At 47.2% G+C, this 11,457-nt stretch overlaps 1 protein-coding gene across 1 annotated transcript; it reads right to left on the bottom strand.

The window, feature by feature from the left end:
• Positions 1-1,361: 1,361 nt before the first annotated feature.
• LOC101010741 (putative protein FAM90A5P) lies at positions 1,362-9,367 on the bottom strand. The gene is given in 5 exon segments (XM_031661364.1): positions 1,362-1,902; positions 1,904-2,490; positions 2,905-2,988; positions 3,146-3,254; positions 9,279-9,367. Coding segments are annotated over 5 exon segments (1,239 nt in total). The 3' UTR covers positions 1,362-1,532.
• Between the last annotated feature and the right edge of the window lie 2,090 nt (positions 9,368-11,457).

An 11,457-nucleotide genomic window follows, 5' to 3' on the forward strand; every position in this document is an offset into this window, starting at 1 on the left:
GGACTTTCTGTGGAACTCTCATGTCGGGGAACTTTGGTTGCATCTGCTGAAACTCCATTCCCCTTGGAATTGCGCTTCATTAATTATTCATGATTCAGGTGGGAACATCTGCTTACATCCCCCTGTGGCCGTTCTCTGAGCTTTCCGGTCACACCGTTTCCTGCCACGCTCTTTGGTTCATTTTGGTCATGCTCCTTCTGCTGCAGAGGAGCAGAGAGTTGATCTTGTTGATTCTGGATACTGATACTTTCTAGGTGATCTGGATAACCAAGGTAACGACCCTCAAGGGCGGCGGAAAGGGAGCAGCCATTTGACATTGCTCAGAAAATCCCACTCAGTTCCCAGGCCTCCTAGATGTGGAATCCTGGTCAGAGTTGTTCCCAGGTCAGAGAACGGAGATAGCCTGTGCATGGTGGGATATCTTTACCTAGAGCTTTCAGTGAGTCTCGACCTCAGCTACTCTTAGGATCGGGGGAGAAGCATGGAAAGGCCCGGTGCTCGGGCATCCGGAAAGAAGACGGGATGAATGTTCTACCTCTGAAGTACATCCCAAATCTGGGAGTTTACTTCAGCTTTACTGGGTTCTACTTGGCGAATGAAAGTGTGCCTTGTTCATACGCACATCTGGAAACCACTTCATGGGGGCCGTCACAGTTTGAACCCCACACGTGGCATGGCGTTGAGCCAAATGGGGACTCGTGGTGCAAGCAACGCTCCCCACGTGTTAGCGTGCGTGAGATTCACTTGGTGGAATTTGACTAGGTGCGTGTTGGTAGAGTGGGGCTGAGGTTCTCTTGCCCCTGTGGATGTTTAAGAAGTCACAGGTCCTGCGAAGACCTGTGGTCCCCTCAATCAACTCCGTTTCGGAGACACAATGACTTGAATTGCCAACAACTCAAGAAATTTTCAAGCCCTTGGAAAATCAGTTACACACAAACACGGAATGAAAGTCAAAAGAGAGTATGTCCTCTTTTTGAGAACTTTATTCACTTCAAAACCAATTAAACACACCTATTTCCAATGGGATTCCAGAGCCCAATTTTGCAGGCTGAGGAAACACCACAAGAACGCTTTGCGCAGAACGCTTCACAGCGTCCAAAACACTGCTGTCAGGGCGGGGCACAGCTGAAAGCCTGCATCTCTCAGGGTTCCCTAACTGTTCCCTGATTCAGTCATCTGGAGAGCAAACACACAGTCATTCCCCAGTTTCCTACTGACATCACAGCGGAAGTCTGACTCCTGCGCGTCGACGTCACCCAGTTTCTGAGGCAACGAATCACTGGCACAGAAGCTTCTGGTGGCGGGTTTCCGGAGAGCCCTGCAAACTACGATGTCCCTCACCAGAATTCGATGAGGCAGAGTCTCTGCATGTGGTTCCCGCCTGGCCTGGGCTCCCACATCCACGGAAGCACCAGAGCTGGGGAGCTTGGGAGTCACTACACACAGTCTGCTCTCTGCTCCATGCTCCTCAGTTCCGCAGTCCCTCCAAGTCACGGGAGCTGGATGCAATGGAGCCCCGGCCACCTGTAGTCTCACTCCAGGTCAGAATCGCTGTCCTCTGAGGAGGAGGAAACCTGAAGGTCCTCATAGAGCACACTCAGGGGGACAGGAACACAGGGAGCCTCAGACTTCTCTGAGACATGAGGGCTGTGAGCGAGGAGGGCTCCCGGCTTCTCAGGAGAGGGAAACGAGGGAGCTGTCAGGAGGCTGGAGCTCCACCATCCGTTTTCCAGTCTCCGGAAGAGCATTCTGAGAGGCTGGGCCCCATCGTGGCTGGCCGCTGGGTGATGGGACATGGTGCAGGCCTGGGCAGTAGGCAGGCAAGGTCTGCTGTGCGGAGGCTGCCGGTCGCTGCTGGGCACCTGGGCGGGTGTCCCCCTGCTCATCTGGGGCGACGGACTTGAGTTCGGTTGCAGCTGGCGGAGGTTGGAGAGTCTCCGGGGCCCCCAGCTCACCTCCCTGGATGGCATTTTCGGGCATCTGGAAGGAACCCGTTCTCGGTTTCTTGGGGAAGTTCAGGCAAGCCTGAGTCGGAGCCTGGGCAGGTCTCTTGGCTCCTGGCCTGAAACTGAGATTGGAGCCGAGGCCCAGGCTGTGTGTGTCGGCTGGTGGGCAGGGCTGTGAGGTCACCGCAGGACGTTTGTCTTGTGCCTGGGGGCTGATGACCCGGATCAGGCCGTGGGGCTTGGAGGCAGCCTGGGGAACTTCTCAACGGCCACCCTGAGGGCTGCTGTGTGTGGGCTTCACCACGACGAGAGGCTGCGGGCCCTGCTGCCTGACTCCCGGCTGAGGGATGTCGGCCACAGCCCCTGTCTGTCGTTCCTTTGGTCGGAGACTTGACGAGGAGCTCAGACTGGCTTTTCTGAGGGGAGACAGTGAAGCCAAGACGGATACCGTGTCAGACATTTTGGTAGCTGAGCCGTCAGTGAGGGCAGGATCCACACGTGGCCTCTTATTGATTGTGTGGAACGGCATTGGCCTGGTTGCAGCCTGAAAGAAAGGAGACCACACACGTTAGAAGTTCTTCAGCATGGAGCCAACATGGAAATCAACCACATCCAAAGACAAGGTGCACACAGCAGGAAATTCTTAATACGGTATGGACAGGCGGTCCCTGGAAGTAGGGACAGATCCTCAACGTGAGTGCTGATCGGGACAAGACCCATGAAAAATGCACTGTCGTGCTATGATCTAAGAATACCATTTTTCTAAAGACTATGTCTTGGGCATTAACTGGATCAAAGCTCCTCCACTCAGCCTTCCGTGAAGTGGGACGGACTAATGCCCTTCTGAATGTAGGTTGGTGGCTCAAGGGTTCCCAGGACATCTTTTCTGAAAACATGCATGTTCCTGGGGTTAGCCTCCTCCATGTTTGGGGCCTCTGAGGGACTAATTTCCTCAGACCGCTAGGAAGATGTTGTTGGCATGCTTGCCATCATTGCGCAGAAAGAAAGCAACAGGAAATATGGCATCTTCAGATGCCTTCACCTGGAATCAAATGGACCTGGAAGGATCGTGGAGTCCCTGACCCCAAGAAGACGGGGAAGAGGGGTTCCCCGATCCCCTCACACACACAGGAACCTGAAAGTAAATCAACCAGATTGACCTAGGGGAGCAAAGACCAGGGGCCCAGGGTGACACCCACCCTCAGATAAATCCAAGATTCCATGGATTCTTTTCGATTTGGCAACAGCTTCTCCGGAGGTTTCCCAGAAAAGGTCTGGACGAGAGCCTTCCTCTGCAGGTCTTGTTGCCTACAGAAGAGAAAAAGTTCAGGCCATGCACTTTTTCTCAGGTTTTCCCCAGGAGACAGGAAGAATCCAGTCTCTGGCCCAGTCCTGTTCTGTGTTTTGTGGTAAATAAATGGAACTCTTGTGCCCTTTCCACCTCTGCACCTTCCCTTATGTGCCAATCTTCCCATCCTCCCAGTGGCCTTCTAGGCTTCCCAAGTAAGGACCAGCATTTGGATTCCATCACTATTCCCCCTGTCATGGGGAACCTGCACGAAGCTTTGCCACCTGACATCGTCCTCCCCCAACTTGATATCAGGAACAAGTCTGTTGTTTATTATTATTATTAAATATAATATAAATTAATAGTAATCATCGATAATAATAATCACAATAAAGATAATAAAAATTAATACTGGTTAAAAATGTTAGTGATTAGTATTACTAATAGCAATATCACTATTAGTAATTAAATAATCATATCAGCAATTAATGTTACTTAAGTCAATACTAAGTGATGTTGGTTATAAAATAATGATTAATATTATGACTAGCATTGCTAAATGACATGAATATTAATAATTAATTTTAAGCTTGCATAAAAAATATTTAAAATAATTATCCATAATTAATAATGGTATCCTATTAATTATTAGTGTCATCGATAATTGTTAAAATCAGTCATTGATGTGTAATAATTAATCATATTATTATTCCTAATTCTGCAGTGTGTGTACAGCTACCTGTGATGTCGTTCCTAATATCCAGGGAGGGAGAGCATGGTTTTAGTTTTAATATCACAATAAGTGTACACTCATCCTGTGACACAGATCCTAATATCCAGTGTAGTAGAGTATGACATGACTTCCAATATAGCAATTAATAGGTAGCTACCCAGTGATATAGTTTCTAAAATTCACGGAAGGTGCATATGATATGATATTAATCCCAATATCGCAGGGAGGGTAGAGCTCTTCTGTGTTATGATTCCTAATATCCGGAGGGGGAGAGGATGATAATAATTCCAGTGTCACAGGCTGTGTTCACCGGCCCTGTGACATTGTTATTAATGTCTTGGAAGGGAGAGGATATTACTCCCAACATGGCAGGGGGTGTACATCCACCCTGTGATATTCTTCTTTATATTCCAAGCCCGAGAGGTTGATATTACTCCTAGTACTGCAGACACTGTACACCCCCATGTTTTTTTTTTTTTTTTTGAGACGGAGTCTCGCTGTGTCGCCCAGGCTGGAGTGCAGTGGCACGATCTCGGCTCACTGCAAGCTCCGCCTCCTGGGTTCACGCCATTCTCCCGCCTCAGCCTCCGAGTAGCTGGGACTACAGGCGCCCGCCACCACGCCCGGCTAGTTTTTTGTATTTTTAGTAGAGACGGGGTTTCACCATGTTAGCCAGGATGGTCTCGATCTCCTGACCTCGTGATCCACCCGCCTCGGCCTCCCAAAGTGCTGGGATTACAGGCTTGAGCCACCGCGCCCGGCCCACCCCCATGTTTTTAATCTCTGTGATATTGGGAGTAGTATCATCCTCTCCCGGGTGGAAATTAGGAACAGTATCTCTGGGGGTGTGTACACCCCCTGTGATATTGAATGTAATATCATCCTCTTCCCTCCTGGATCATGGGAACAACATCACTGGGGGGTGTACACTTTCTGTGATATTGGGAGTAACATCATCTTCTGTGCCTTGGATTATTAAGGACAATATCATGGAGGGATATGTGTACATCTTCTACAATATTGGGAATAATATTATCCTCTCTCCCCCTGCATATTAGGAAAGATATCACAGAGTGGGTGTTCACCTCCTGCGATATGGGGATGAATGCCATCTTCTCCCTTCCAGATATCAGGAAGAGTATCACACGGGGGTGTACAGTGTCTGCGATACTGGGAGTAATATCAGCCTCTCGGCCTTGGAATATTAAGAAGAATATCACAGGGTGGATGTACACCCCCTGCCATATTGGAAGTAATATCAGCCTCTCCTCTCCATGGATATTAGAAACAATATCCCAGGCTGTGTGTACGCCTCCTGCTCTATGGGGAGTCATATCATCCTCTCCCTTCCAGGATATTAATAACAATATCACAGGGCAGGTGAACACAGCCTGCGATACTGGAATTATTATCATCCTCTCCCCCTCTGGATACTAGGAAACATATCACAGAAGAGCTGTACCCTTCCTGCGATATTGGGAGTAATATCATATGCTTCTTCCGTGAATATTAAGAGCAATATCACTGGGTGGCTTTCCATTCATTGCTATGTTGCGAGTCATGTCATACTCTACCACCTAGATATTAGCATCAGTGGCACAGGGTGAGTGCACACCTACTGCGATATTAAAACTAAAATCATGCTCTCCGTCCCTCGATATTAGGAACAACATCCCAGGTAGGTGTACAGCCCCTGCGGTATTAGGAGTAATAATATGATTAATTATTAAACATCTATGTCGATTTCAATAATTATCAATTGCACTATTAATTAATAGGATACCATTATTAATTATGGATACTCATTTTAAATATATGATTATGCACGCTTGAAAATAATTAGTAATATTAATGTCATTTAACAATATTATTAATTCTTAATATTAATTATTATTTTATTACCAACATTGCTTAGTATTGATTTAAGTAACATTAATTGCTAATATCATTATTTTATTGTTAATAATGATATTATGATTAATTGTTATACTAATCATTAACATTTTTTACCAGTATTAATTTATACTATCTTTATTGTGATTATTAATATCGATGATTGCTATTAATTTTTACTATATGTATTAATATTAATAATTAATAGACTTATTCCTGATATCCAGCTGAGAGAGAATGATATTACTCCCAATATCGAAGAAAGTGAATACCCCTCTATGATGTTATTCCTAATAGCCAAGGGGTAGAGGATGACATTATTGAAACTATCACAGTGGGTGTCCATCCCTTCGGTCATCTTGTTCCTTATATCCTGAGTGGGAGAGGATGATATGACTCCCAATATCTCAAGAAGTGTACAACCGCCTGTAATATAGTTCCTAACATCTAGGTGGGGAGAGGATGATATTGCTGCCCATATCGCACGAGTTGTAAAACCCCTTCAATATTTTGCCTACGATCCTGAGGGGAGAGGATGATATTACTCCCAATATCGAAGAATGCGTACACCCCCCTGTGACACTATGCCCAATATCCACTTTGGGAGACAATGACATTACACCCAATATCCCAGGGAATGTACACCCACCTTGGGATTTTGTTCCTTATATCGAGAGGGGGAGAAGATGCTATTACTCCCAATAACGCAGGGGCTGGGGCTGTACACCCCTCCTGTGTTATTGTTCTTAATATCCTAGGGAAGAGAGGATGATGCTACACCCAATATCGCAGGGGGTGTACCCCCACCCAGTGATGTTGTTCTTAATGTGCTCCACCTCCCACCACCAGGGATATCATTCCTAATATCCAGGGGAAGAGATGATAACATTATGCCCAATATCGCAGGGGAGTGTACACACCCTCTGTGATGTTGTTCCTAGTATCCAAAGGTAGATACGATGATGTTACTGGCCATATCGCAGGGGGTGTACACCCTTTTGTGATATTGTTTTTGACATTCAGTGTGGGAGAGGATAACATTAATCCCAATATCGCAGAAGGCATACAGACCCCTGTTATGTGGTTCCTAATGTACAGGGGAAAGAGAAGAATATTGCTCTCAACATTGCAGGGGGTGTAACCACCCTGCCTCCCATATATTGTTCCTAATATGCAGCGAGGTGGAGGCTGAGAGTACTACCAATATCCCAGAAGGTGCACACACACCTGTGATATAGTTCCTAATATCTAGCGGGAAAGAGGCTGATTTTACTTTCGATATCGCAGTGGGTGTACACCACCCGCAATCCCGGGGTATCGTTCCTAATATCCACGCGGGAAGAAGATGATATGGCTGACAATATCGAAGGTGGTGGACACCTCTTCTGTGATATGGTTCCTGATATCCAGGGGGTGACTGGATGATATTACTCCCAATAAAGTAGGAACCGTACAGCCACCCTGGGATTTTGTCCTTAATAACCACAGGGGAGAGGTGATATTACTACCAATATTGCAAGGGGTGTACACCCTCCTGTGATATTGTTTCTCATATCCAGGAAAGGAGAAGATGGTATTAGTACCAATATTGAAGGGATGGACAGCCCCCATGGGATATTGTTCTAAAGATACAGGTTGAAAGAGGATGAGATTCCATCCAATATAACAAGGGATGTACACCCCACCTGTGATATGAGTCATAAAACCTAGAAGAAGAGAATGAAATTGCTTCCAAAAACACACGGGTTGTACACCCACCCTGTGATATTGTTCCTGTCATCTAAAGGAGGAGATGATGATACTACTCCCAGTACCGGAGAAGGTACACACACCCCTGTGATATTGTTCCTCATAACTTGTGGGGGAGAGCATGATATTACTTCCAGTATGACAGTGGCTTTACACCCAGTCTGTGATATTGCTCCTAATTTCCAGTAGGTAAAGTATGATGTTCCTGCCAAGAGAGTAGTGGCTGTACAGCCACCCTGTGATATTCCTTCGAATATTCAGGGAAACACAGGATGACATTATCCCAAATCTCCCAAAAAGTGTACACCCATTGTGTGATATGGTTGCTAATATCCGGAGGTGCAGAGAATGGTATTCGTTCTTCTGTCGCAGGCTGTTTACACACAACCTGTGAAATTGTTCCTAATATCCTGAACAAAAGAGACTGCTAATAATGGACACACATTGCAGGGGGGAGTAATTGGCTATTACGATCCACATCGCAGGGCAGTTCAGGACACCAGCACTGCCCCAACCTTGACCGAGACAGTGGGTGTCATGGGACGACCTCAGGGTGGGTGGTGGCTCAGCTTGAAGATATCCCTGCTGCCAAAGACCAACTGTTCCTGCTAGTTTGAATCTGGCCACAGGGTCTCTGTTGGTGAGACAGATGACCATGAGGCAGATACCCTGAAATCTAGCACGACAGAGCTCAACGTCCCCATGAGAGACACCATAGCACGCAGACTTTGCAGACATACTAGCGAAGGCCACAGCAGGCCCTGAGTGAGGAACAAGCTGACCAAGATCCTGGGGTTCTGCCACGCAGCCCTTAAACCAGGGACTGGAAACCGTTTCCCTAAAGAGCCAGGAGTCAGTATTTTCAGCTTTGCCAACTGATCTTTGTCTCAAGGATGGAACTCTGCCATGGCTACACCACAGCAGCCTTCTGCAGGTGGCCTGTGAAGAGATGGGCATGACTGCACCCCCATAAAACTTTACTTATGGACATGGAAACTTCTCAGTGTCATGAAGTGTTATTTTTTTATTTGTTCAACCATTTGGAAATGTAAAATCCATTCCTGATTCATGAGCCACAAGAGTAGCGGGGACAGGCTGCCCCTTGAAAACCTCTGGAATGAGCTTAGAGAAGGAAATGACAGGCTGGGCCAGCGCAGCCTCCTCACAGCAGATTCGCTGCAGGAGGGTCCTTCGTAGCAACCACTTCTCATCCTTCATCTTGGCTTCAAGCGCAGTTCAGGTGGAGAAAGAGAGAACAGAACCGGCCTCAGCAACAAGAAGGAAGGAGATGCAGGGTCAAGCAGCTGTGTGGATCGATCACACTTAACATTCACACCAAGCGGAGCACAGGCAGGACCAGCCCGGGGGGTGGGGGCACGAAGTGGAGGCTCTCTGGGGTGGGCGGCCTCTCGGTGGGCAAGATTCTCTACCAAAAACTCAAATAGAAGATCTACACAGCAGTAGTTACAGAAAACACACACTAAGAAAAAGGCCAAAATAAAAATAGGACACAAAGTTTGGCCAACCGGGTCTCACAAGCCAGTAGGTAAGAAAGCCCAGGAGGGCCCACCAGAGGAGCTGGGGGTGGGTTCCTGCCTGCAGGGGGCCTTGGACACCCCATTCCCACAGATGAGGACCCAAGCTTTGGGGAGGAAGCTGTCAGAGTCACCCAGTGAGCTGTTCAGAGCTGGAGCCAAAGAGCAGGTGAGGAGCCCTGGCCACGTCCCCGTGTGCACTGAGAAGCTGGGGTGGGGTCATACCCCCAGGGGCCAATGCAAACAGTGGACCGCGGGTCCTCCTTCTGCCTAGAGGATGCTCAGCTCCCAAGGGACCACCAAGGCCTGGAACCCAGGGACGCACGACCTGACCATCATGCCCAGGCCTCCTGGACCAGGCAATGTCCAGTACAGGCAGGCAGTCTGGACTTGGGGCCAGGACAGGGGTGGATGGTCCTGCTAGGCAGACCTCCTTCTCCCTACCAGCTGGGCTGGTTGCACTGTAGTTTTGGTTCTGGCAACATATTTTTGCCCACTTTGGCCACACCAGTCCCCAGCTCCCTGGCTAGGCCCAGTGCTGTCCAACCTACCTACACAGGCCCCACATACCGAGTGCCCACTAGGCTGTGTCAGCCAGGAGGATCCATGCTCATCCCCTGAAGTTTCCGTGGGATCCTGCATCCCACAGGGACCCACAGCTCAGGGCCAACCTCCATGGGGTCTTGGTTGTGGTGGCAGTTGTGGGGGGTAGTTGACCTCCAGCCCTCCCATCCTGGCCACTGTATTTTGTGGTGATCGTTCAGTCCTGGGAGCTTCCTGGGGACCCCAGAGGGAAGAGAACAGGGTGGTCATGGTAGCCTCAGCCCCAGGCTCTGGGCCCAAGCACAACAGAAGGTAGAGAACAGGGTGGTCATGGCAGCCTCAGCCCCAGGTTCTGGGCCAGAAGTTGATAACAAACAATTGAGAGCAACCACTGAATTCGATCCTCTTACAGATACACGAGAAGTTGGCGAAGAACTGAATGTCGACCATTCTATGGTCAACCAGCATTTGAAGCCAATTGGAAAGCTGAAAAATCTTGATAAGTGGGTGCCTCATGAGCTGACCAAATATTTTAAAAAGTATCCTTTTGAAGTGTCATCTTCTCTTATTCTATGAAACAACATTGAACCATTTCTTGATCAGATTGTGACATGCCACGAAAAGTGGATTTCATACAATAGCCAGCTCACTGGTTGGACAGAGAAGAAGCTCCAAACCACTTCCCAAAGTCAAACTTGTACCAAAAAAAGGTCATGATCACTGTTTGGTGGTCAGCTGCCGGTCTTCTGATCCACTACAGTTTTTGAATCCTGGTGAAATCATTACATCTGAGAAGTATGCCAAGTTAATCGATGAGACGCATGGAAAACTGCAGCACCTGAAACCGGCACTGGTCATCATGAAGGGCCCAGTTCTCCACAATGCATGACTACATGTCCTACAACCAGGGCTTCAAAAGTTGAATAAACTGGGCTATGAAGTTTTGTCTCATCTGCCATATTCATCTGACCTCTCACCAACCAACTACCACTTCTTTAAGCATCTTGACAACTTTTTGCAGAGAAAACACTTACACAACCAGCAGAATGCAGAAAATGCTTTCCAAGAATTCATCAAACCCTGAAAGCATGGAATAAACAGGTTTATTTCTCATTGGCAAAAATGTGTTCAATGTAATGGTTTCCTTTTGTTTTTTAAGACCGAGTCTCACTCTGTCGCCCAGGCCAGAGTGCAAAGGTACAATCTCGACTCACTGCAACCTCTGCCTCCTGGGTTCAAGAGATTCTCCTGCCTCAGCCTCTTGAGTAGCTGGGATTACAGGCATATGATACCACACTCGGCTACTTTTTGTATTTTTAGTAGAGATGGGATCTCACCATGTTGGTCAGGCTGGTCTCAAACTCCTGACCTCCTGATTCACCCGCCTCAGCCTCCCAAAGTGCTGAGATTACAAGTGTGAGCCACTGTGCCCAGTCCATTGTAATGGGTTCTATTTTGATTAATAAAGATGTGTTGCAGCCTAATTATAAAAATTTAAAATTCACAGTCCAAAACCACAATTACTTTGGCACCAACCTAATAATAGAAGAATTAAAAGAGACCTTTATATTAGAGAGCCCATGGATGATAAAATAATAAAGAATATTACAATCTCCATAACCCATAAACTTGGTAACTTAGACCAACTGGATGAATTAAAAGACACAATCAATTAATACTAAAACATAGGAGAAATAGGTAATCTAAATACATTGATATCTATTTTAAAAATGAAATCAATACCTAATAACCTTACAGAAAACCTGTACA

The sequence above is a fragment of the Papio anubis genome, unplaced genomic scaffold (assembly GCF_008728515.1).
Source record: "Papio anubis isolate 15944 unplaced genomic scaffold, Panubis1.0 scaffold1389, whole genome shotgun sequence".
Classification (NCBI taxonomy): Eukaryota; Metazoa; Chordata; class Mammalia; order Primates; family Cercopithecidae; genus Papio; species Papio anubis.